Source organism: Salvelinus namaycush, chromosome 12, assembly GCF_016432855.1.
Source record: "Salvelinus namaycush isolate Seneca chromosome 12, SaNama_1.0, whole genome shotgun sequence".
Classification (NCBI taxonomy): Eukaryota; Metazoa; Chordata; class Actinopteri; order Salmoniformes; family Salmonidae; genus Salvelinus; species Salvelinus namaycush.
In genome coordinates, this window is record NC_052318.1 from 28,058,125 (window position 1) to 28,085,462 (window position 27,338).

Genomic DNA, 27,338 nt, shown 5'->3' on the forward strand with positions numbered 1-27,338 from the left:
GGCGAATCGCAAAGAAATAGTACCAATGCATCCTTATCGCCCAAATTGTATGCGCCCTTTGCACTACATTTTTGTAATTTTTCCTGGATTGTATAAAAATGAATAGGTTTCAATTGTGAATATTCTACATAAAATGCTAATCGTGATTGGAAATTACACTTTTTGAAACATAAATATGTGTATTCGTCCGCCCCACTGAAGTACACTGCCATTTCCGGATTGTTTCTCTCCCGAGCAGCCTCCACCACCGCCATTGAAAGTCCAGGGTGTTCAGTGCAGCGGTAGCAGACCGTCATCACTGGGGAAGCAAGTAAACAGCAAAAGGACAATTACAATCACCAGTATATTGACAACACATTTTCATACAAGTCTAAGAGTCTACCCAATTGGACTTTAAACTAGCCTTTTCCTGGCTGTCCGGCTAGGATCTGAGAAGAAGCCGTAGTGTGTTAGCATTAGGAGAATCGGGAGGAGAGCAAAGGAACCGCCATGGCTCAGATCCTGCCTATTCGCTTTCAGGAGCACCTGCAGGTAACGTTATGTTGAATGAATGGTGATATTTCTGAAAAATTATAATGTATTTCTTCATTCATTGTTCATTAGGATAGTAACATAAGCGATGCTTGTTACTCGTCGGTTATCTCAGAATGAAAATGACCTCAACATAATGTTGGCTGAGTTAGCTAGTTAGCTAATCATGACATCGTCGCCCAGCTCGGTGGGACGCTGACGATGGATGACATTAGTTAACTAGATACAGTAACTATATAGATATCGTTTCTAACTAGTGAGCAAGTTGCCTTACCCATTGGTTTGGACGGCGAAGTCGTTAGTTGGCCAATAACTTATTGTTGTAGTTGGCTAACGTTAGCTACAATATAACGTTAGATAGTTTGCCAACTAACCAGTATGAGACCAGCTAACGTTAGCTTAGCCTAAATCTACTAGCTAGCTACTCACGTATGTGTTGTAGCTAGCTACATTAAGGAAACAAATTAATACCAATTCAGCAATAAACAATCTGTCGTTAATTATGATTCCGGGTGTTTTGGTGTTTATCCGCACGTTATAGCTAGCTAAATGATGACCATTCAACCTGGATCAAATATTAGTAACGTTAAGCTAAAGTTAGCCAGCCACCTATGGTAGCTAGTTTAGCTAACATTCTTATGTCACAGATCTGAACTATCAGGCGAGTTGAGTTTCATTTCCATTTACACCTGTACTTGTCTTAGTTTTGAATAAGCAGGTCTAGCTCAGCCGGCGGAGTGAGGTCACTAGCTAACACCAAGCCTGATAGTCATTTCCCTCAATGTCAGTACTCAAGAATAGGAAACGTTTCATTCTTTCCTTCACTAACAATATCATGAATATCCTTTCATTCATGCAGATTAGGTTAAGTGGGCTTCCTGCCTCATGATTCTAGTGCTTTCCTGGTAGTAGTGAATGGACATTACCTTCTGAGTATACACACCTTGATAGTATGAGAGCATGTCATCAGCAGGTGTATGACACACCTTCACACATAATTAGATAAGGCTTTTTCATGTCCTTTTGCATTGGCTTTGTCATGTACCTTTTGTATGAATGCATACTGACTAATGATTTTCCATCACAGATCATTTTGATTACTGTTCTGTTAATGAAATAAGTTTAAACTCTTGGGCAGTTTGGCTGTAGTTTATTTTCAGTGGACAATTTATTTATTTATAACCTTTTATTTAACTAGGCAAGTCAATTAAGAACAAATTCTTATTTACAATGACGGCCTACACCGGCCAAACCTGGGCGACACTGGGCCAATTGTGTGCTGCTCTATGGGACTCTCAATCACGGCCGGTTGTGATACAGCCTGGATTTGAACCAAGGTTTCTGTAGTGACGCCTCAAGCACTGAGATGCAGTACCTTAGACCGCTGCACCTCTCGAGAGCCCAAAACAATTACCTCAAGCACTAAAAAGCTACACAAATGACATCTGACAGAGAAGACAATATAGTGTTAAAGAATCAGACCAATGAAAAAGCCTTCCTCTATTAGGCAATATATGTGACTGGGAGTGTTTGTGGTTTTGAATGACCACACCTTAGCCTGACATAGTCACCATGACATGATGTAGCCTATTAAACTCACAGTAGGTCAAGTTGAGGAAGTGGAAAACATTTATGCTCCTTGGAGTGCATGTATTGTGTCAAGACTGCTGGCTTGAAAGATCTCTAAGTGAGCTAGCTAATGAATAAATCAGTCTCTGGTCTTTTTGTGGAGCCTCAGATTCAGAACGAGACATGCGATCCGCCAACATCTTGGTTTCTGAAAAATCTTTTGTTTTACATTGTGTTTATTTGTTGCTACACACAATGCAAAGTTGGTTTGTTTTAAAGCATGTCTCGCACACAAAACCGTTAGGAGAGGTGGAAAAATGTAGTGTTTATTTTTCAGTCAGAATGATAGCTTTACTACAATACTTATAGACAAAGCGCTGCGTGTGCCAGACTACGTCACTTTTGCTGTTAAATTGTGCCGTTTTGCCTCGACATCTGGAGTAGTGCTGTTTTTGCTATTACATTGATTCTAGTTTCTCTTCTCTTTTCTCATGGATATTGTATAGTGTCTGAGGGGAATCGCAACTGTAATTCCTCAGTATTTCAATCTGTGGTGTAAAATGATAGGATATTCTCCAGAGGATTATGGCTAACCACAGATGTTAGAGAGGTGAAGGGATGAAAATAATATTTCTCTCTTTCTGTCACTGTGAGCCAATGTTGTTGGAGGACTGTCTTCTGTTTTTTTTTCTGCAGACGGGAATGGTGATAACACAAATGAACCCTGCAGGCGTAGTCCCAAACACTAGACCTAGTATCCACTCCAGCCGTTACTGCTGCACAGTGCATTCACAGCAATAGCCCTTAGGGCCAGGATGATGCCACTATCGCAATATTTTTTCCCATGGCTAAAATGAAAACACGAAGCAGGCCTAACTCTTTGGTCCTTTAAAAACCTGCTGTATGTAAAATATGATGTGTTTCAGCTTGGAAAATCTATGAATGTGACTGGATGACAACATAATGATGTTTGTTTCCAACATTGGAATCCGTTTTGTTTTTCTTTGCCACGATACTAACAATTATCAAGATATTGGTATCGTCCCGGCCCTAATAGCACTCCATATCACTAATGTACCTGTACTGAAGATAAAGTTGACTAATCAAATTTATCTAAATATAGCTTTAGTTATTCATACATCACGTCTGAGGTTGACAAGCCCCTGTAATGGGCTTTAGTCTGTGGAATTATAATGTACAGTTTATGGTGAGTTTTATGCCCTTGAAGGGTCTCTAATTGCAGGAGTGTGTGTTCCAGAAGATAGAGGAAGGTGGGACTGTTTAGATAATGTACTGGCTATTCTGTGAATTGAGATTGAGCTAAACTGGCACTGTAGTTTGTAGCTGTAGGGTGTGTGAGGCAGGGGTGTTGTGCACCACATTCACCATCTCTTTCTCCTGCATCCTGAGTGAGACTTAATACTAGTACTCTGTCTATGAATTATAGATTTTGACTGAAATTACCAATACTATGTGTGTGTAGAATTCACATTGACCTCTGGTGCATTCTTCCATTTTAAGGCTGTCAAGTTATTCTAGACATGAAAGCATTTTCAGTGCAAAGCCAGAGAAGGATATTGTGCTCTCACTATGCATTGCATTTCTTTACTAGTTTCTGTTGCCTAACAGCGCCGACAGCGCACAAGTTTAGTGTAATAAGAAGTGGGGAGGTTATAACTGAAGTAGCCTATGTATCCTCTGATTTCTGTGTCATTGGCACGTCAGTCATTTGTATGTGACTGATATACACTGCTCAAAAAAATAAAGGGAACACTTAAACAATACAATGTAACTCCAAGTCAATCACACTTCTGTGAAATCAAACTGTCCACTTAGGAAGCAACACTGATTGACAATAAATTTCACATGCTGTTGTGCAAATGGAATAGACAAAAGGTGGAAATTATAGGCAATTAGCAAGACACCCCCAATAAAGGAGCAGGTGGTGACCACAGACCACTTCTCAGTTCCTATGCTTCCTGGCTGATGTTTTGGTCACTTTTGAATGCTGGCGGTGCTCTCACTCTAGTGGTAGCATGAGACGGAGTCTACAACCCACACAAGTGGCTCAGGTAGTGCAGCTCATCCAGGATGGCACATCAATGCGAGCTGTGGCAAGAAGGTTTGCTGTGTCTGTCAGCGTAGTGTCCAGAGCATGGAGGCGCTACCAGGAGACAGGCCAGTACATCAGGAGATGTGGAGAAGGCCGTAGGAGGGCAACAACCCAGCAGCAGGACCGCTACCTCCGCCTTTGTGCAAGGAGGAGCACTGCCAGAGCCCTGCAAAATGACCTCCAGCAGGCCACAAATGAGCATGTGTCAGCATATGGTCTCACAAGGGGTCTGAGGATCTCATCTCGGTACCTAATGGCAGTCAGGCTACCTCTGGCGAGCACATGGAGGGCTGTGCGGCCCCACAAAGAAATGCCACCCCACACCATGACTGACCCACCGCCAAACCGGTCATGCTGGAGGATGTTGCAGACAGCAGAACGTTCTCCACGGCATCTCCAGACTCTGTCACGTCTGTCACATGTGCTCAGTGTGAACCTGCTTTCATCTGTGAAGAGCACAGGGCGCCAGTGGCGAATTTGCCAATCTTGGTGTTCTCTGGCAAATGCCAAACGTCCTGCACGGTGTTGGGCTGTAAGCACAACCCCCACCTGTGGACGTCGGGTCCTCATACCACCCTCATGGAGTCTGTTTCTGACCGTTTGAGCAGACACATGCACATTTGTGGCCTGCTGGAGGTCATTTTGCAGGGCTCTGGCAGTGCTCCTCCTTGCACAAAGGCGGAGGTAGCGGTCCTGCTGTTGGGTTGTTGCCCTCCTACGGCCTCCTCCACATCTCCTGATGTACTGGCCTGTCTCCTGGTAGCGCCTCCATGCTCTGGACACTACGCTGACAGACACAGCAAACCTTCTTGCCACAGCTCGCATTGATGTGCCATCCTGGATGAGCTGCACTACCTGAGCCACTTGTGTGGGTTGTAGACTCCGTCTCATGCTACCACTAGAGTGAAAGCACCGCCAGCATTCAAAAGTGACCAAAACATCAGCCAGGAAGCATAGGAACTGAGAAGTGGTCTGTGGTCACCACCTGCTCCTTTATTGGGGGTGTCTTGCTAATTGCCTATAATTTCCACCTTTTGTCTATTCCATTTGCACAACAGCATGTGAAATTTATTGTCAATCAGTGTCGCTTCCTAAGTGGACAGTTTGATTTCACAGAAGTGTGATTGACTTGGAGTTACATTGTGTTGTTTAAGTGTTCCCTTTATTTTTTTGAGCAGTGTATATACCCTGGGGAGTCCAGCTGCCATCACTAATGCTTTACTTGCATATGCTGTTTCATGCGTGTTTCACGGATGGTATAGAGCGAGGTATGAGCAGTGGATCATGCGGAATATTTCCCACACATTGTCCTTCAACTGGGCCGTTCATGGTGGGCAGTAATTGGAAATGAAGACCCAAAGGTTCCCTTCAGTGTAGGTCACCCATTTACATGATGAAATGCAAAGCAGAGGCCTATGGGGCGACAGATAGGCTAGTGGTTAGAGTTTTGGGCCAGTAACCGAAAGGTTGCTGGATCGAATCCTCGAGCTGACAAGGTAAAAATCTGTTATGCCCCTGAGCGAGGCAGTTAACCCACTGTTCTCCGGGCGCCGAAGACGTGGATGTCGATTAAGGCAGCCACCCGCACCTCTCTGATTCAGAGGGGTTGGGTTAAATGCGGAAGACACATTTCAGTTGAAGGTATTCAGTTGTACAACTGACTAGGTATCCCCCTTTCCTTTCTATTGTGATCATTTGTCAGCCTCCCTTTCAGGTTTATGTCCACACTCCCTCTGGAGTGTCTTCATAAATCTCTGCTGTGCTGTCAGGTATCTGGGGCGGTAGGTATAAGGCTCCATACACACAGGAGAGCTAACTAGCTCCCAGGAAACTACCAGGGCCTCACTTTGAGCCAATTGGTGCAGTATGGTCACATGATCTGAGTCAGTCACTGACTCCTTTAAGGTCAGCCTCTCGTATCTGCTTCTGTGACATCACGGTGCTCCAGTGGGTGGATGTTTTCTCACACACCTATCCAGCCTAGTACTGCTGTTCTAATACAATACAGCCACAGAGACCGAGCCAGCCAAACTCAGTCAGGTCCATTACTTTTTATTTTATTTTTTATTTAACTAGGCAAGTCAGTTAAGAACAAATGCTTATTTACAATGACGGCCTACACCAGATAAACACTATTTGTTCAGCAAGCAGCAGCAGTACGATCTGCTTTAAAGCACACTTAAGTTCACCCAGACTGACCCCAGAGGCTGAGGGAGCCTCATGGTGAACTGCACCACTGGGCCTATATGTTGAAGCCTCCCATCCACTTTATTTGCTCTCCCTCTGACGGTGTCCTCTGTCCTCACTCATCCGGGGCCACTTGCATAGCTTGCATTTTTATAAATCAACCATTTATACAGCTGGCTGTATAGAACTGGACTTTTCCGCTCTCTGAGGTACAAGGGCTCTGACTTTTTTTCCAGGCATTGTTTTTTTACACACCACACACACACTTGGTTTTCCTGAGAGTTGGAGCTAGTGTCTTGAACATAATGCATGTTGGACTCCTATTCACTGAGTGAAGACATTGTGCCTGGCCCTGTGTTGACAAAGGCTTCCCTTGCTAATAGTATTCTGTAACAGAGGGTGTGAGGAGTCAAGTTTCCTTACCTGTGCCAAGTGTTTGTTTATATTGAGAGGAAAAACTGGATATGTCAATAAATATCTAAGTGCTTATCAAATATCTCGGCAATGTTTCACTTTAATAAGGCCACTATCTTTATAATCCTTCCCACTTTATTCAAGAGATGGCTAGTTGTCTCTTGATAAAGTGTTTTTGATTACATGGCAGATGGTCCTGGGAGCATCTGTAAGAACATCTATCTGCTTGATGTGACCCTACATGTAGTCGTCTAGTATTATCCTGCTAGGGCTGCTAGCACAGAACAGAACATGCATCTCATTCTCTCTATTTATGCAGCTTGAACAAGTTATAACAATGTAACCAGTTCAGCTGAAAATGAGATGCCCTACTCAAGGTCACATACTGTACATTTCTCCTCCTACATGACTGCTCACTGCTTAAGTCTTTGTGCATTTTACCACAGCAATAACTTGTCGAATGGCATTTAAATTGAAGATATTACATTTCACCCCACCACTAAACTTAGTTTAGTGCGTAATAGGTGTTAAGAAACTTTTTATGCCTGCGTTCTTTAAAACCTCACCTTAAAAGGTTTGTGTGGGGAACTTTGAACTCTCACCTGGTAAGCAGCTGATATCTCGTGACATGCTTGTGAGGATATGGATTTGCTGAACACTTGACATTCCTCAGTGTAGGACACCTGAACGTACAATAAAGCAGCAAAGCATTTCAAAAAAGGAAAAGCCACTAAACTATCTGGAAACCAACCCTCAGTCAGCAGAACTGGCTGGACTCCACTCTGAATTCCTCTTTTTATCTCTTTCCTTTCCCCCCCTCTTCCCTTATATCTGTCAGACCAGAGCACCCGTCTTCCTTACCCCTGGGTTGGTGCTGGTCACATGTCCCCTGGCCCGTGGTCAATCTGTGAGACAATGGGCTCCTGCTTCCTGTTGTGGAGTAATCGAGCAGTTTGGAGCTGGACCCCCTGCAAGCCTCAGCACATCCTGCCCTTCCTTGAATCCCTGCAGGACGCAGGGGCTTTTGTGCTGAGCAAGGTGCCCTTGTTCCCTTGAAGGAAGAGAGGAAAAGCAAACCTCTTGTTAAATCAGCAGATGGATGCATGGGTCTGCGGCTCGCTCAGGTTGAGAGCTTCACATGGGGTTCGGGGGAAGTGTCTGATTTGCATTTTAGCCTATTCATCTTAACTTCTCTAGGGTAGGGGGCAGCATTCGGAATTTTGGATGAAATGCATGCCCAAATTAAACTGCCTGTTTCACGGGCCCAGAAGATATGAAATGCATATAGATTTGGATATGCATGGTAGATTTGGATAGAAAACACACAAGTTTCCAAAACTGTTAAAATAGTGTCTGTGAGTATAACAGAACTGATTTGGCAGGCGAAAACCTGAGAAAAATCCATTCAGGAAGTCGTTTTTAGTTTTGTTTTGTAGTTTTCTATTCAATACCATTAGAGTATCCATTGACTTAGGACTCAAATTGCAGTTTCTATGCCTTCCACTAGATGTCAACAGTCTTTAGAAAGTGTTTCAGTCTTGTATTCTGAAAAATGAGGAAGTAAGAGCAGTCTGAATGACTGGACCCTAAAGTTTCACGGAGCTTTTTCATGCGCACAACTGCGAGTGCGTTTCTTGTTTACATTTTATATTGACAACGTTATTGTCCGGTTGAAATATTATCGATTATTTAGGCTAAAAACAACCTGAGGTTTGAATATAAACATCGTTTGACATGTTTCTATGAACTTTACGGATACAATTTTGATTTCTTTGTCTTCCTGTTTTGACTGCATTTGAGCCTGTGGATTACTGAAGAAAACGCGCAAACAAAACTGAGGTTTTTGGGTATAAAGAGACTTTATCGAACAAAAGGGAAAAAAATTGAGTAAATGAATGTCTGCTGAGTGCAACCATATGAAGATCATCAAAGGTAAGGGATTAATTTTATCTCTATTTCTAAATTGTGTAACTCTTCTACTTGGCTGGTTACTGTTTGTAATGATTTGTCTAGTGGGCTATGTTCTCATAATCGTAAGGTATGCTTTCGCCGTAAAGCATTTTAAAAATCTGACACCGTGGTTGGATTCACAAGAAGTTAATCTTTAAACCTATGTAAAATATGTTTTGTTTTCTGAATTTTTATAATGAGTATTTCTGTATTTGAATTTGGTGCCCAGCAGTTTCACTGGCTGTTGAGGAGGTGGGACGCTACCGTCTCACGTGCCCAAGAGAGGTTAACATAAGCTTTGATTATAGCCAGGGAGAGAGAGTACAGTTGCATCTTTCCTTGGAATCTCATTCATTCCACACAGTGCACCACTACTGAACCACTATCTGCCAGTGAGGCTGTAGTGTATTGGGTATCCATTTGATCCAGCCACTCCAGTGCGTCTGGGACCAGGAGCTGCTAATCTATTATAGAGCTGCATGTAAATTTCCTGTCTGCTTCCCAGTGTTACGTAACAGAAGTATGCAGAGCATGCTCCACTGTAGTGCCATTTTAAGATCTAGTTAGGGGTTTTCATGTGATTTGTGACAATGATAAGAGAGACATGGTTTGTAAAGCTAGTGGTGATGGTAATGGATGATGAGTGGTCTGACGGATGAGGAGTGACTCGCTGCGGCCTTGTGGCAGTCTGTCTGTTTCTTCCTGCAGCACAGAGTCAATCGCCTGGCTGGTGTCATTACTCCTTTTAGGAGGCGAGACAATCATGCTCCCTTCATCCTTCACTCTGTAAACCTCTTTCATCCCTTTTTTTGTATCACCAATCTCTCACTCTTTCTCACTCTGTTCCCTCTCGCCTCTCTCTCATCGCTCTGCCGTGGCAAAGTGAACTCAAACGAGGACACCCGCCAGATAAATAAGCGCGATGCTTTGCGGCAGCCTTGGCGCTAACAATCTCTCCCTTTCTCACTCCTTTCTTACATCTCTCTTCTGTCAAGTCTTGCTCATGCTCCCCTGCTGTCGGCTTACATGTCATAGTTAATGCAGTGTTTCAATAGCATCTGGAATAAAAGGCCTTGAGCCGGCATGTGCGCAAACCCACCAGTCTAGCTATTGCCAAGGGGTAGTTAACCCAACACCAGGTCTGTGAGAGCACAGGACACAACCTCATGACTAAATTAGTGAGTTTCCAGCCTCCTCCAGGTTGGTGTGTATGGTGTTAATTTGACTTGGTTTCACACACATTCCTTCTCAGTGATGTCATGCATGCCTATGTGGGGCGGCTATGTTAGTGCCTGCTTAGCCTGTGCTCATAATCTTAGCCATGGAAATTTGGTGTGGACAGACAAATCATTTTGCTCTAGTTCAACATCTGTCTGACTCTGAGCTGAATTATTTGGGTCCGGTCAGTGTAACACATTCATTGTGCAGAGGAGATGGAGAGCGCACTGGGGGCATGCCTGCTGGACTTCACGTTCCTGTTTTATGGCTGTTTTCATGTTGAATGAAAAGCTTTTTCTCCAGACGCCAGCATAGAGGGATCTCATGGAGGATGAAGAGCATGTAAATCTGTCTAGACCATTGTGGAATGACTGTTATAGGACAAGAGGGAGTTCTGTCCAGTGTCCACTCCGAGTAACATCGGTCAGATATACGACTTCCTCAAATGCTTTGGCATAGGCATCATGTCTAGAGGTTCAAATGCATATCCAGTATACATACATTCCCTTTGATTTGTCAGCCATGAGTTTATTTTTTGTGGAGTGATATGCACTGTTCATTTTGAAGAACATTGGTGAACTTCTCCAGGGCATGTCTGACAAGGCATCAGTGTGTCTTCATTTTTACAAATATCACCACAAATGTCACCACAAATGTCACCATAAATGACCAAGCCTCCAACCAGGTTTGTTTCAAACACAAATCATCATAGTCCTGTCATCAGTCAGGTTTTATAACTGGAATCTCTTGAATAATGGCCTTGCATATCTTGAAAAGTAGTTGTCGTGTGTATTCTGTTCTGGGCTTGGATAAGGCCAAGCTTATCTTTAGGGAGATGGTTACCTTTGTTGTGTGTTTCTGTGTGAATCCCCCACAGTGGCCAGGCAGCTCTAAATGTAACGGAGTGTCTTTCCTGAGTGATGAATCGTGTTTGGCTGTAGGGCTGCTTCTGCAGCAGAGCTCCATTGTCTACTGTTCAATTCAGTTGGGGATCGTTACTTCTTACGCACTGCCTACAGAGTTCCCTTCCACCGACCAATAGCAGCAAGGTCAGGGCATCCCTCTAGCCAATGAGTGATGGTTACGCTGCGGTGACATCATCAGTGCTATACTAAATGGCACTAAACTGGAGTGTACAGGAACTGATCTGCAACTATCTGTGTAATAGAATTGCGACCATACAATTAGATGGGTAGCTAGCTCTCTTTCTCTTTTTTTGTCTCTTCTGTAATAATGATACAGGAGAGTTCCTGCTTATTAACTCCAATAGCCCTTTTAATGGGCTCTTAAAATACTTTTACAGAACTTTCAACTTAGAACTGTCAGCTGTTTCCTTAATTTGATCAAGAGAATTTGTCCAAGAAGTGCAATGAATAATTTTGGTCAGAATGCATTGTCTGAGAGTAAGCCATCTGTCTGTAGGCTATTATATTTCTGTGTGTGCAGTGGTTCTTCCTTTTAAAAATGTAGAGCTGGTTTGTGACAGATTGTGGTAAATTGCATCATTCTGTCATTGCTCCACACTATCACAAGGGGGAGTTAGAACGCTGATCTATCGCTAGTCTAAACGCTGCACAAATTGACTATCTTTTTTAAATTTTAATTATTTTAATATTACCCCCTTTTCTCCCCAATTTCGTGGTATCCAATTGTTAGTAATTACTATCTTGTCTCATCGCTACAACTCCCGTACGGACTTGGGAGAGACGAAGGTCGAAAGCCATGCGTCCTCCGAAGCACAACCCAACCAAGCCGCACTGCTTCTTAACACAGCGCGCCTCCAACCCGGAAGCCAGCCGCACCAATGTGTCGGAGGAAACACCGTGCACCTGGCTCCCTTGGTTAGCGCGCACTGCGCCCGGCCCGCCACAGGAGTCGCTGGTGCGCAATGAGACAAGGATATCCCTACCGGCCAAACCCTCCCTAACCCGGACGACGCTAGGCCAATTGTGTGTCGCCCCACGGACCTACCGGTCGCGGCCGCCTGCGACAGAGCCTGGGCGCGAACCCAGAGTCTCTGGTGGCGCAGCTAGCGCTGCGATGCAGTGCCCTAGACCACTGCGCCACCCGGGAGGCAAATAGACTATCTTTTCATAAATTTAATGGAGGTGTGAATGTTTTCAGTCAGAGTCTCTTCTCTGGCACTAGAGTCCTGCAACAACAACAACAACTTCTGGCGGTGTTCCTGGAATTGAGGGAGAACTTAGGTAAATGCAATGCCGAATTACACTTGACATATGGACTGACGATTTTGGAAAAATAGGCACGGTGGGCTTTTAGTTTCTCTCCCTCTAAAAACAAAAATAAATAATTGTAAATAACAAACAGTCTTTTTTTACCACAGTGTGAAAGAGTGATAGCCCCTCTATAGAAAGTGAGTTTCTGAAACACCGAGCCCTTTGCTGATGTGAAGAACAAACTGAATGAAAGAGTCCAGCGAGGATTTGTCAGCATAAAGCTGAGTGACTCACTCATTTGTGGCTTTGGATGAAAATAAATAAGTACCAACATTCTTTGATAGTCTTTTATACATGTTTTGACCAAGTTAATCTGCTTATGTTGTGTGTTCAATTATTTGTGACATTGTGGTTACAATGAAGAATGTAAATTAAATAAATCCTGTTCATAATGAATAATCAGATGTGTTGCAAGCTTGTCATTTTTCCTTATTTGATATTTTTAGGCCATACAAAACATACCAATGACAACTACTTCACACCTGCCCAGACCCACCTGCTCACACCCCCATCTCTGACTCTCCGCTTCAAACTGCACCATTTTGTTTCTCTCCGTTGCCCACACGCACTTTCAACATTTGGATAATAAAGCATTTAAAGGCTGACATTGGTTGATTTTTAATACTTCTGTCAGCCAAATGTCTAACTCCTCCTGTAACTTTTGGACTTTTTAACATTCCCATAAGGCATTGATTATTATAACATAATGAAAATGTACCAGGTAATTTAAATTACTGCAGGCCTAAGACCTATGGGTTTAACTTTCTGAATGAATGATTATATTGAAGATGGACTGAAACATTCACACCTCCATTAATTTACAAAAGGATAGTCTAATAGCTTGGCTAGGTTTGACAAATTCCCCAATTTGTGCCAGTTTAGACTACGGATAAATGCTGCGGTCAGTCAGAGTTGAGTCCTTTTGTAAAGTGTAGCCTAATGGCCAAAAAAGGGCAAACTTACAATGTATTCGATGCTTAAATACTCTAAAGTTTTACATTTCCGCATTCCACTGCAAAATGGATAAAGCATATACTGTACAGTATTTGTTCATCAACATCTTTAATGCTTTTGTTAATAAAATCAGCTACTGTACAGCTCAGTTCAATTTTAGTTGCGCTTCCAGCTCCACGACCACGGGTAAAACCTTGCTGAGATGGCCTCCCGAGTGGCGCAGCGGTCTAAGACGCTTGAGGCGTCATTTACAGACCCGGGTTTGTCGTAGCCGGCTGTCGTAGCCGGCTGAGACCGGGAGAGGCGACACACAAATGGCCGCCCGGCGTCGTCTGGCCCATGTGTCTTACCAGTGAACCTCTGAGTGTTCATCATTAGTCCTGTTTCACAGAACTTTCTTTCCGTGACCGATGCAACCTGAAAAGCGTTAAAGACCGAGTTAATGAGTACTTGAGGTCACAGAAAGTCTGGTCATGTCCTGCTCTCCCTTGTGTGAGAAATTAGGCACTTTACTATGTAGGCTACAGACAACACTGTCCTGTTGGTTTTTGTCAGACTGCACAGTAGCATAATAAACATATACGTTTTAAAAGTAAAAAAATCTAATTCAATAATATATTTGCACCACTGCAGATACTGTGTATTTATTTTTATAATACTGTTGTCGGTTTACAGTGGAGGCACTTTGAAAATAACATGTTTTCAAACACTTGTTTTTCACAAGTGTAGCAGGTTGTGAACTCTGCAAACAATGTTTCCACTTTGAGAATGGCAAATCACTGTAATGAATACATTCATTCAATACATTGGAATACAAAAGAATCCATCCACCCATGATGGACTAGCAGGACAATACTCTTGCCAAGAAGGACATCGGGTAGGAGGACCATTGTATTTAAAGACACTGCACAGTAGCCTAATAAACATGATTTTAAAAAAAATTCTCTCTTCGAAATCAATCATTTCAAATCTAACTTTATTCGTCACATGCGCTAGATACAAGTGTAGATCTTACTGTGAAATGCTTACTTACAAGCCCTTAACCGACAGTGCAGTTCCAGAAAGAGTTAAGAAAATATTTACCAAATAAACTAAAGTAAAAAAATAATGAAAAGTAACACAATAAAATGACAATAACGAGGCTATATACAGGGGGGTACCAAGTCAATGAGTAAAATGCATAATTTTTTCTTGGAATAGAAACACCATAAATAAATCCCATAGTCTTTTAACACAAAAAGGTTTTAAAGTCTCCTAGTAAAGCCAATATTAAGCTGTCAAATGCATTCCTGAATGAAATCGCTTTAGCCGACATGTTGCAGTTTATTCATTGTTTAAGGCTCCCTTTTGTTATTTCGTTTTATAACAAATGATTGATTGTATTTAAAGACATGGATGACTTGTATGCTTTGCCAATAGGAAAGTTAAACAGCTACAGAAGCAGGACTCTTAGGCCTACAGCTCCATGTCATTTCAATAACTTAGCTTCTCAAAGATGCCCCCTGGTGGTCAAACTAGCACTAACTAGCATTAATGGCAACAATGGCTGACCGTTAAATAACTTCAGAATTCTGCGGCACCCCGCAAGCCGTTATGCAGTATGACACAACTTTTAAAGGAAGAACCACTCTGTCCTTGAAAGCCACCCAGACTGCTACACATGAGTGAAAGAATGCGGTGCCGGGCCGGTTGGTTGTGGAGGGTGTGTCTCACCATTGATAAAGATGTAGGCCCTTCCTGGAAATGTGGTTTGTGTTAGCTGATTAGCAGTGGGCCAAGTCGTCTGTGCGGTATTAACAGAGGAGACACTGAAGTTGACCCATATGCTTTCCATTCTCTACACTACACCCTCAGGCCTGATTCAGTTAAAACCGGTAACTGGGTTACCTGGATATGTCAACAACTAATTAGCATTTGACTTGTGTGCAGCAAGAGGGCACGTTTGAATTGTTTCAAATTGACTGGCCTAGACTACATTGTTTGAGTAGGCTACATTAATTCAATCAACAAGTTTTATTTTATTTTTTGTTTTTTTATCAAATCTTATGCATTTTGGCCAGTAACCTGTAAAGCAGCTACTGGTTTTGATTTGAATAGATTAGGTCTCTATGTTTGTGCTTCTTCATGTGCACTTTTATAGAATCAAGGGCATTATCTAGGGGAATTCCAGTATTAAGAGCCTGGAATGACATGTCCTCCAAGATTTGCTTTGTGAGGAGGAATAAAATACTTGGCTTACATTCCCTAATTGTATGTTGTTTTGCCTTTGTGTAATACAGATTTATTTAAAGAAACTAAGGAATATGCCATCTGATATTGGTTGAAATGTCTGAGTAGATGTGGTGAGGCATGAGGGGTTGTGCCAAACAGCTGCGTACAGAATAGTTCTGTAGTAGTGATGTGTTTTAAGCTTGGGGCAGCAATTAAAACTCTTCACCCCCTACCCTGTCCCCTGCCCCTCTGTCAGACTCTATTCCTGTCACTTGCCACCTCATCTCCTGCAGCTGGTATGGTATCTCAGCCCTGTGTGTCTGTCTTGAGGGCGGTCCCTGTTTTTTATCTTCAGTTTAAATTCAACTCCCCTCAGTGTCAGGTATGTGATCTGAAAGCAAACTCAGTTTTGGCTGCATTTCAAGTCTGAGCAGCTAGATGGAGGATTCTCCCTCAGCCCCTAGTAGCTGTGGAGGGAGAAGGAGCTCCCTGGCCCGCATCATTAATGAGCCTCAGCCTAAACAAATACCTGCAGGTTGTAGTCTAACTATTACTCTAATAATCACAGACACGTTCAGCCTGGCAGCCCTAGTCCAGTAAACACATTCACAGCCTCACATTACACAACTCGAATATGGTGAGATAGTAAAACGAGGTGAGGAAAAACCTGTCCGACTTATCCTCAGAAACGCAGTGCCACCAAATGTTACCATGACCCTTCTCAGTGATAAATGGGTCCATGGGCACAGTATGCAGCACTTCCCTGCAGGCTGTTGCTGTGTCAGGGTGTGAGAGTCAGTATGAGTTTGAGGCTGGTCTATAGGTACTGTGCCAGCCAGGCCTGGCAGACAGACTGGGTGACAGAGTGGTGCTGTTAATCTAGCGTCCCGCAGGTCTTTATTTGAACACCGGTTAACCCCTTGTGTTCCTCCTCCTCATGCAGTTTGACTATACAGTCTCTGTGTGTGTTGTCAATGTGAGTTCAACAACCGGTCAGAACAGGATAGGGAGACTACTGAATTCCGGTGCTCTTAGGGTGGTATAGTCTGTTCCCCTGCGGGAACTTTCTGGAACATATATTTAAAGAGTCCCAGAAATGGGGTGTGTTAGCATCACCACAATGCCTTGTCATTGTTAGTACATTTGAAAGGTCATGGTTAATTTGCTAAACTTAGTGGAATTAAATTGGCGCGTGTGTATTTTATTTGTTACACACGCACAGTGTGCAGAGCCTAGTTTGAGGAGCGGAATAGACTGCGAGAGCACCTCGAAGCTGGTACTGGAGTGAAACGAGAGCACCTCGAAGCTGGTACTGGAGTGAAACGAGAGCACCTCGAAGCTGGTACTGGAGTGAAACGAGACAATTCTAAATGCAATTGTGTGTTAAAATGTTTTGATGGCCACGATTCAAAAGAGCTACAACACTGAACAAAATATAAACACAACCTGGTAAGTGTTGGTCCCATGTTTCATGAGCTGTAATAAAAGATCGCAGAAATGTTCCATACACTCAGAAAGCTTATTTCTCTCAAGTGTACAAATTTGTTTACATCCCTGTTAGTGAGCATTTCTCCTTTACCAAGATAATCCAACCACCTGACAGGTGTGGCATATGAAGAAGTTGATTAAACAGCATGATCATTACACACTCTGCAATGTTTTACGTTGGCCAAAGATCACCTCCCAGCCCCCCTCCCTACTCCGGGTCCTGCCCCCCCAGTCCAAGAGACCATGCAGCTCTGCTCTGGTCCATCTCTCTGGAGTGCTGCTCAGTGTCAGGCTCAATGACATCACCAGTCAGTTAGTCACACAGCAGCACACTCCTGAGCTGATGTTAAACCCCTGACATAACACTAGTTTAGCCATGGCCTTTCATTCATCCCATCTAATGGTGCAGATAGGCCTGCTGTACAACCTGCAGTTTTGTCAACCTTATTACCTTCTTGGTTAACTAAGTTACAAAATGTAGAAGTTATGACCCATGTGTTGTATTTTTTAATTGAATTTGCCCTTTTCCCATGTTCTCTTCCCACCTGTCATTCTGTCTGGCACCAGTTGATGGTGAAGTCCAATAAAAATGTTGATCTTCCTATAATAGCAGTTTGAGAGAGAGGCCTACTAAGGGTTGACCTTATTGCTATTTATTGGCTTGTTTTAGAGCCCCTCAGTGTTTCTGTTTCAGCTGGTTACTTCCCAGGTTATTAAACGCTAAATAGCACCTAACTTTTCTCCTCTCTCCCACCTCCCTTCTCTCAGCTCCAGAACTTGGGCATTAACCCAGCCAACATTGGGTTCAGCACCCTGACGATGGAGTCTGATAAGTTCATCTGTATCCGGGAGAAGGTGGGCGAGCAGGCACAGGTGGTGATCATCGACATGGCCGACCCCAACACGCCCATCCGCAGACCAATCTCTGCAGACAGCGCCATCATGAACCCCGCCTCCAAAGTCATTGCACTTAAAGGTACGCCAATTGGAACTGACAGTCTGAATTTCGTTTAGCCTTTATTAAACCAGGATAAAATCCCTTTGAGGTTAACCTCTGCAGGGAGTTATTTGTACGTACAAGAGTTATCATACGTAGGCTTACATTCCATCCGCTTAAGGTTGTGTTGATGTTTTTATGGATGTAGTACAGCAGCATTTAACCCTTAATGGGCCTGCCTATCTTCATGATTCAGTTTTTACACGTTTGTGTAATGTAGCCAGCCGATTTCTGTCAACATCCAACATCCATTCAGTGAAGTTAACATCTGTTTAAGTCCACATACAGCTATTTATATTTTGTTTTGTAAAGTCATTTTGATTGGCCCAGCCGGCTTCTTGCCAGACATTCGGTTTACTGACCTGTGAGCCAACAGAAGTGTTTTTTTTACGGTCTTGTTCAGCAGTCATAATTGCTTTGTCTGTTTTTGTTTTGTTTTTGTTTCTCTGTTTTGTTTGTTCTTTTTTTGTTTCTTTACTGCTTTCTTATGTGTATGCAGACGGTGAGTTAAAATTTCAGTACACCTGAGTTGTGGAAGTTTTAAATCCTGTTTTTAAATCAGTATATCAAGTCTACACGAGCTAGGGTCAATATAAAACACCCACACCAGTCTCTTCTTTCATATTAGACGCATGCAAACCAAGCTGTTAGCACCATGTTATCATCCAGCTTGAGACTGATTCCCATTGTGCCAGTCCCATTGTACTCTATTTTCCAAACCCTGTCTGCATATAGTTGAACATCAATTTGTCAAAATACACTGATTTTACATTTTAATATGGAATCAGGACAAATCCAATTTTTTTTTAAAATATATGCTATATTTCGTACATGTATGTTTAAGCTATTGTCTAACTACTAGGCCATCTAAACAGGATTTAGCTTTCACAACCATCTAGCTTGAATGTTGGCATTTCATCAATATCTTTTCCTAGATGTACCAGTGATTTAGTATTTGTTTTTGGGGGTGGAAATATTGTGGGTCAAATTATGATTTTAGCTACATTTCTATTTACACAAATTTATGCTGTGTGCCATTTGGATTCCCTGCCCCAGTTCCTCTGTGTTCAAGAGTAATGTTGCCCAACCCCATGGGTGCCTACAGGTTTCACTATCGTTGTCATAAGAGCTGTGTAGTTTATCATTGCTCTAAGCTTAGGTTATTTAATCCTGAAACGAGACCACATAAGTTTGAGGTAAAGCAGTAAATAGACGTGAGCTAGGTTACTCGGGATGTTATGTTTCATCTTTTATTAAAACGTTTAGAATTCCTTCATAGCTAGCCAACTATCATGGTAGATCCAGAGTTGTAGGCAGTGAACGTGCCCTGGCTGATGTTGAATCAGTGTTCATACTCTGATGGTTGCTCTGCTCATATAGTATTGATTAGATGATACACAGTGCATTCTGAAAGTATTCAGACCCTTTGACTTATTCAACATTTTGTTACATTACTGCCTTATTCTAAAATTGACTCAATCGTTCCCCCCCCTCATCTAAAAAATATCACATTTACAAAGTACTCAGTACTTTGTTGAAGCACCTTTGGCAGTGATTACAGCCTCCAGTCTTCTTGGGTATGGCGCTACAAGCTTGGCATGCATGTATTTGGGGAGTTTCTCCCATTCTTCTCTGCAGATCCTTTTAAGCTCTGTCAGGTTGGATGGGGATTGTCGCTGCACAGCTATTTCCAGAAATGTTGGGTTCCAGTCCGGGCTCTGGCTGGGCCGCTCAAGGACATTGAGACTTGTCCCGAAGCCACTCCTGCGTTGTCTTGGCTGTGTGCTTAGGGTTGTTGTCCTGTTGGAAGGTGAACCGTCGCCCCAGTCTGAGAACCTGCTCCAGAGCGCTCAGGACTTCATCAAGGATCTCTCTGTACTTTGCTCAGTTCATCTTTCCCTCGATCCTGACTAGTCTCCCAGTACCTGCCGCTGAAAAACATCCCAACAGCATGATGCTGCCACCACCATGCTTCACCGTAGGGATGGTGCCAGGTTTCCTCCAGACATGACGCTTGACATTCAGGCAAAATAGTTAGAGAATCTAGAGTTAGACTAGAGTCTTGTTTTTCATGATCTGAGAGTCTTTAGGTGCCTTTTGGCAAACTCCAAGCGGGCTGTCATGCCTTTTACTGAGGAGTGGCTTTTGTCTGGCCACTCATACAATAAAGGCCTGATTGGTGGAGTGTTGCAGAGATGTTTGTCCTTCTGGAAGGTTCTCCCATCTCTAGAGGAACTCTGGAGCTCTTCCAGAGTGACCATCTGGTTCTTGGTCACCTCCTTGACCAAGGCCCTTCTCCCCCGATTGCTTAGTTTGGCCGGGCAGCCAGTTCTAGGAAGAGTCTTGGTGGTTCTAAACTTCTTCCATTTAAGAATGATGGAGGCCACTGTGTTCTTGGGGACCTTCAATGCTGCAGACATTTTTTGGTGCCCTTCCCAGATCTGTGCCTTGACACAATCCTGTCTCTGAGCTTTACAGACAATTCCTTTGACCTCATGGCTTGATTTCTGCTCTGACATGCACTGTCACCTGTGGGACCTTATATAGACAGGTGTGTGCCTTTCCAAATCTTGTCCAATCTATTGAATTTACCACAGGTGGACTCCAATCAAGTTGTAGGAACATCTCAAGAATGATCAATGGAAACCGGATGCACCTGAGCTCAATTTCGAGTCCCATAGCAAAGGGGTCTGAATAATTTTGTAAATAAGATGTTTTTTTATTTTTAATGCATTTGCAAACAATTCTTAACCTGTTTTCTCTTTGTCGTTATGGGGTATTGTGTGTGTAGATTGAGGAAAACATTTTAGAATAAGGCTATAACTTAAAAAAATGTGTAACAAGTCAAGGGTTCTGAATACTTTCCAAATGCACTGTATGTATCTAGTTAGACTGTACGTGTCCAGTAAGACTATCCTATCAGATGGTAGTGGCGGTAGTAAGTGTACATTTCAGGCCAGGAGTATAGAGATGTTGAAAAGAGCCGTTTGAAGAGTTAGCCACCAGTTCATTGGTTGTTCAAGTAAAAAGACTGATGGTTTTTTAGACCTGTGGATTCAATAAGGGCCGTCCTCCTCTCTGTAGGTCCAATATTGCCCCTCCCACTCCTAATGTAATTTACATAGGCCTAAAATGCTTGAACAAACATCTGGTTTGAAATGAAATTCCTGGGATTTCCATACTGACAGACAGACATCCCTGTGACAGTGGTGCTCTCTGTCCTCCTGTCCTAAGTTGCCTGTCTCTTTCTCTTTGTCACCCTGCGTTTTCCCTGACCGCTTTCAGCAGCCATTCATTTATGTGAATACTGAGTGGATAACTATTATTACTGAGAGAGACTGTACCTCATAGCCAGTCCATTTGTAGGATATCTATAGTTTATATCAGTGAGGGTGGGATGCTTGTCGGATCCTATATTGTTTGGAGGAGGACTCATTATTGGTCTATGTCGGCTACAATCCAATAAGCCTATGTACTAATTTCAGGAGTGGATTTAACCAAAAATAACCACATAGTATGACTGTCACATGCAATTTTAGTTTTGGAGCTCAATGTTGAGAGGTGAGAAATGTGACTTGTAGCGCCTAAGATGGTAAAACACGCATAGGCTATAGACTGTGGCAATAAATAATACACTCATTTGAAGCAAAAAGCAGTCGTGAGATTATACTGGATTAGCAGTCATGACTTTTGTCATTCCCAATCATCTGTGTTGTAGCTACTGTTGGACAGAACTAGTGGGAAACGCAGGGCCGTGGTCACTAGCATAGTAGCATTACCTTCTCTTCTTCCTATTCCCTAATATGCATTCAGACTGGGCCTCCCCTCCCTCTCAACCACTTTGCTAAGTCTGTCATGTGATGGGTTAGTCACCCTGGGGGATGGGAACATAAGAATACACACTGTGTGCAGATTCTCTCCATGCACACTAAATTGCTTAATCTGTTCCAATCAAAATTCACTTTGTTGAATTTAAAATGTGGCTGCTGACGCTATTATTGGTGCACTGCAAACTAGTCTGATGCTGTGATTATGAATCAGCGGCTGTCACTGATAACACAGCAAAAATAATTCTGCAGCTTTTGGAAGTGAATTGCTTTTTGTGATTTACAATTAGCTTTCGATATGGTAAATGAACAGGAAATACATTAATGCTTCTTAAGGCTTTAGCTTACCTATTTAATGTTTATTCACCCAAAACTAATCAAACAAAACACAGGTGAGTAACCTTTTCTAACCTATCATCATTGATATATTAACACTATTAAATAACATGTAACAACGCGCAGTCTTAATCACTATTGAGAACCCCTCCATTAGTTTAAGTGGTTTTATTTGCCAGTCCCCAAACACACTGCAACATACTGTATCTTTCCTCTCCCTTTAATACTGTCCATAAGTATTAATTAGTCCTCTTATATTTGACCTTGATGCAGATATGTCAAATTTTAGTGGTTATCTGTAAAATTTTGCTTTTCTTTGCTTAATCTCTGACTGGTGTTTTAGTAAGTCATGGTGACCTCCTTGCCTGATGCTCTCTGAGCCATGACTACCAACATTTCCAGCTTGACTCTCGTTACTCAAGTGGAATTTGGTATTTACTTTACCTTTCCCTCAGTCCGGTGTGTGTGTGGCTCTCTCTAACTCTGACCTGTGTGTGTGTTGATTTAGCTCTCAGATTAGCCACAACGGGTTGTTCTCCCATGCGATGCCCCTCTCTCTCCTCCCTCTGCCCCTCTCAGCCGCCAAAACCCTTCAGATCTTTAACATTGAGATGAAGAGCAAGATGAAGGCCCACACCATGACTGATGATGTCACCTTCTGGAAGTGGATCTCCCTGAACACAGTGGCACTTGTGACTGACAATGCCGTCTACCATTGGAGCATGGAGGGGGACTCCCAGCCAATCAAAGTCTTTGACCGGCACTCCAGCCTGGCGGGCTGTCAAATCATCAACTACCGCACTGACGCCAAGCAGAAGTGGCTGCTGCTCATTGGCATCTCCGCACAGGTCACTGTCTTAAACACACACACACACACTCATGCATATTCATGCAAGCGCACTCACACTATATTATGTTTGTAAATGTGGGGAAGAGGTCTGTCGGTGATAGAGATGCTCAGATTTTTTGACTCCACAAAGCAAGCTGGTTTGCAGGGATTTGTGATCTTGCATGATGTCTACTTTGATGCTAATTAGCATTTTTGGATCTGAGAATAAATAGAGCCAAATATAATGATAAGTCATCTTGCCTGCGAGATTTACATGGTTATCAAAACGTCACGCCAGGGTAAGCCTACACAAAACACTGCCCTTATTTCAAGTGTTTCTAAAATCACCTATGGTGAAAAATGAATGGTGGAATAATGTTTGGAACCATTTCCCTATTTGACTGCTAGGTTTTATAGGTATTATGACACCTCCACTGTGGTCAGGTGCTGCTAAGAAGGACCTAGAAAAACTGCAGCATGCCCAGAACACAACGGCACATCTTGTTCTTCACTGTAATCAGAGGGCTAATATCAATACTATGCATGCTAGTCTCTCTTAGCTAAGAGTTGAGGAGAGACTGAATGCATCACTCCTTTTTTTTAATAAGAAACATTTAATGTTGAAAATTCCAAATCGTTTGCATAGTCAACTTAGTCAGTTCTGACACACACACACCCACCAGACTTGCCACCAGGGATTTTTTTCACAGTCCCCAAATCCAGAACAAATTCAAGTTGACGTCCAGTATTATATAGAGCCATTATTGCATTGAACTCCCTTCATCTCATGTTGCTCAAATGAACAACAAACCTGGTTTAAAAAAACTGATAAAAGCAGCATCACTGCACAACGCCTGTCCCCTTTTTGACCTAGATATTGTGTATGCACTGATATGTAGGTCTGGCTTTGAGCTGTTGTCTATTAATGTCCTGTATTATGTCATGTTTTGTGTGGACCCCAGGAAGAGTAGCTGCTGCTTTCGTAACAGCTAATGGGGATCCAAATCAAATACAAAAAACACCAACTCCTCCATGACAGTGAATATCCCTGATCACACACGCGGCGTGGCCTTAGTATGCATCATCAAACTCAATCGACTGACTGCCAAGCAGGACATTGCATACCCTGTTGCTCTGTAGTTTGATGTGTTTTCTCTGCTGCAGCAAAACCGTGTGGTGGGTGCCATGCAGCTGTACTCTGTGGACAGGAAGGTGTCACAGCCCATCGAGGGCCACGCCGCAGGCTTTGCCCAGTTCAAGATGGAGGGCAACACAGAGGAGTCCACACTGTTCTGCTTTGCTGTGAGAGGACAGGCCGGGGGAAAGGTAGGACAGGGGAGAAGAGGGAGAAAGGACTGGCAGGTTGAAGTCTATTGTCGTTGGTAGATATTATATTTTTTTCATTTTCACTTGACAATACTCAGTGGACAAATCTGGTTTAAATAACGTAATTATAACCAGATTACCACTAAGTGGTTGAAATCTGGTTGTATTGACGTCATTGCAACCAGTTTTGCCCGTTGGCTAAGCACTTTGTAGATGACCGTAAATGACATTGTTCTCAATGATCCTCTCTAATGTAGTTGCACATCATTGAGGTGGGCACCCCAGCCACAGGGAACCAGCCTTTTCCAAAGAAAGCAGTGGATGTGTTCTTCCCTCCAGAGGCTCAGAATGACTTCCCAGTGGCCATGCAGGTAGATAATAGCTATGTACTGTACATATCACTGTTATACCCATTTCACACTACTGAGCCATGCCAAGCTGTGCTGCAGTGGCCTGGTTACGGATTCACCATAAATGCATGCTGGAAAGGAGAATGTGAAGCAATATCAGATTCGGCACAATATTGTGAAAAGGGCATTAGTGTTAGCCAATGATGGCCTGTTAGGAACCTTGGACTGTAGTTTTCACTGTTCGCCTCTGTTAGACCAGGGCAGCCTGACATTGTGACTCTGACTGCACATAGTGAAGAGGGGCATGCACATCACTGATGGCCTGAAATGGTCCATTCACACACAGTGTGGTGAAGGTGCAACAAGTGCCACTTCAACCTAAGGAGGCTGAAGAAATTCGGCTTGTCCCCTAAGACCCTCTACAGATGCACTATTGAGAGTATCTTGTCTGGCTGTATCACTGCCTGGTACAGCAATTGCACCGTTTGCAACCGCAGCGCTCTCCAGAGGGTGGTGGGGTCAGGCCAGCGCATCATTGGGGGCACACTTCCTGCACTCCAGGACATTTACAGCAACTGGTGTCACAGGAAGGCCAAGAAGATCATCATGGACCTCAGCCACTGCATGTACACCCCACTACCATCTAGAAGGCGAAGACTGTACAAGTGCATCAAAGCTGGGACCTAGAGACTAAAAAACAGCTTCTATCTCCAGGCCATGAGACTGTTAGTCACCACTAGCTGGCCTCCGCTCAGTACCCTGCCCTGAACTTTAGTCACTGTTACTAGCCGGCTACCACCCGGTAATCTACCCTGTACCTTAGAGACTGCTGCCCCATGTACATAGTCATTGAACACTCATCATTTTAAGAATGTTTACGTACTGTTTTAGCCACTTCATATGTACAGCGCCTTTGGGAAAGTTCAGACCCCTTGACTTTTTCTGCATTTTGTTACGTTACAGCCTTATTCTAATATTGATTAAATAAAAAAACAATTCCTCAGCAATCTACACACATTGCCCCATAATGACAAAGCAAAAACAACAGGTTTTTAGACATTTGAAAACAAAAAAACTAGCGGATATCACATTTACATAAGTATTCAGACCCTTTACTCAGTACTTTGTTGAAGCACCTTTGGCAGCGATTACAGCCTCGAGTCTTCTTGGGTATGACGCAACAAGCTTGGCACACCTGTATTTGTGGAGTTTCTCCTATTCTTCTCTGCAAATCCTTTCAAGCTCAGGTTGGATGGGTAGCATTGCTGCACAGCTGTTTTCAGGTCTCTCCAGAGATGTTCAATCGGGTTCAAGTCCGGGCTCTGCCTGGGCCACTCAAGGACCTTCAGAGACTTGTCCCGAAGCCACTCCTGTGTTCTATTGGCTGTGTGCTTAGGTTCGTTGTCCTGTTGGAAGGTGAACCTTCACCCCAGTCTGAGGTCCTGAGTGCTCTGGAGCAGGTTTTCATTAAGGATCTCTCTGTACTTTGCTCTGTTTACCTCAAACCTTACTAGTCTCCTAGTCCCTGCCTCGGAAAAACATCCTGACAGCATGATGCTGCCACCACCATGCAGGGATGGTGCCTGGTTTCCTCCAGATGTGACGCTTGGCATTCAGGCCAAAGAGTTCAATCTTGGTTTCATCAGATAGAGAATCTTGTTTCTCATGGTCAGAGTCCTTTAGGTGCCTTTTGGCAAATTCCAAGCGGGCTGTCGTGCCTTACTGAGGGGTGGCTTCGGTCTGGCCACTCTACCATAAAGGCCTGATTGGTGGAGTGCTGCAGAGATGGTTGTCCTTCTGGAAGGTTCTCCCATCTCCACAGAGGAACTCTGGACCTCTGTCAGAGTGACCATCGGTTTCTTGGTCACCTCCCTGACCAAGGCCCTTCTCCCCTGATTTCTCAGTTTGGCCGGGTGACCAGATCTAGGAAGAGTCTTGGTGGTTCCAAACTTCTTCCATTTAAGAATGATGGAGGCCACTGTGTTCTTGGACCTTCAATGCTGCAGAAGTTTTTTGGTACCCTCTACCAGATCTGCGCCTTGACACAATCCTGTCTCGGAGCTCTACGAACAATTCCTCCGACCTCATTGCTTGGTTTTTGCTCTGACATGCACTGTCAACTGTGGGACCTTTTTATTTAGACAGGTGTGCCTTTCCAAATCATGTCCAATCAATTTAATTTACCACAGGTGGACTCCAATCATGTTGGAGAAACATCTCAAAGATCAATGGAAACAGGATGCACCTGAGCTCAATTTCTCATAGCAAAGGGTCTGAATACTTATGTAAATAAGGTACTTATGGTTTTTGTTTAATACATTTGCAAAAATGTCTAAACCTGTTTTCACCTTGGTATTGTGTGTAGATTGAGGAGTTTATTTAATCCATTTTAGAATAAGGCTTTAACATAATAAAATGTGGAACAAGGAAACGGGTCTAAATACTTGGTGAATGCACTGTATATCCACTGAGTACAAAACATCTATCAATGACATACACTGACCAGGTGAATCCAGTTGAACGCTATGATGCCTTATTGGTAATCCACTTCAATCAGTGTAGATGAAGGGGAGGAGACCGGTTAGAGAATGATTTTTAAGTCTTGCGACATGGAATGTGTATGTGTGCCATTCAGAGGGTGAATGGGCAATGTAAAGATGTAAGTGCCTTTGAACGGGGTATGGTAGTAGGTGCCAGGTGCACCAGTTTGTGTCAAGAACACTGCTGGGTTTTTCACGCTCAAGTTTCCTGTGTGTATCAAGATTGGTCCACCACCCAAAGGTCATCCAGCCAACTTGACA

At 43.2% G+C, this 27,338-nt stretch overlaps 1 protein-coding gene across 4 annotated transcripts in view; it reads left to right on the forward strand.

Annotated features, from left to right (window-relative positions):
• Nucleotides 1–227: 227 nt before the first annotated feature.
• LOC120057063 (clathrin heavy chain 1) overlaps nt 228–27,338 on the forward strand; it is a 51,163-nt gene continuing 24,052 nt past the window's right edge. For 2 of the 4 annotated variants that reach the window (XM_039005446.1, XM_039005448.1), the window contains exons 1-6: nt 228–531; nt 17,641–17,848; nt 18,369–18,371; nt 22,612–22,880; nt 24,026–24,187; nt 24,445–24,558. In XM_039005446.1, the coding sequence (XP_038861374.1) occupies nt 490–531; nt 17,641–17,848; nt 18,369–18,371; nt 22,612–22,880; nt 24,026–24,187; nt 24,445–24,558 (798 nt within the window). In that variant the 5' untranslated portion in view covers nt 228–489. The remainder of the gene's footprint in view (nt 532–17,640; nt 17,849–18,368; nt 18,372–22,611; nt 22,881–24,025; nt 24,188–24,444; nt 24,559–27,338) is intronic. The other 2 variants (XM_039005447.1, XM_039005449.1) reach the window with 1 other exon arrangement.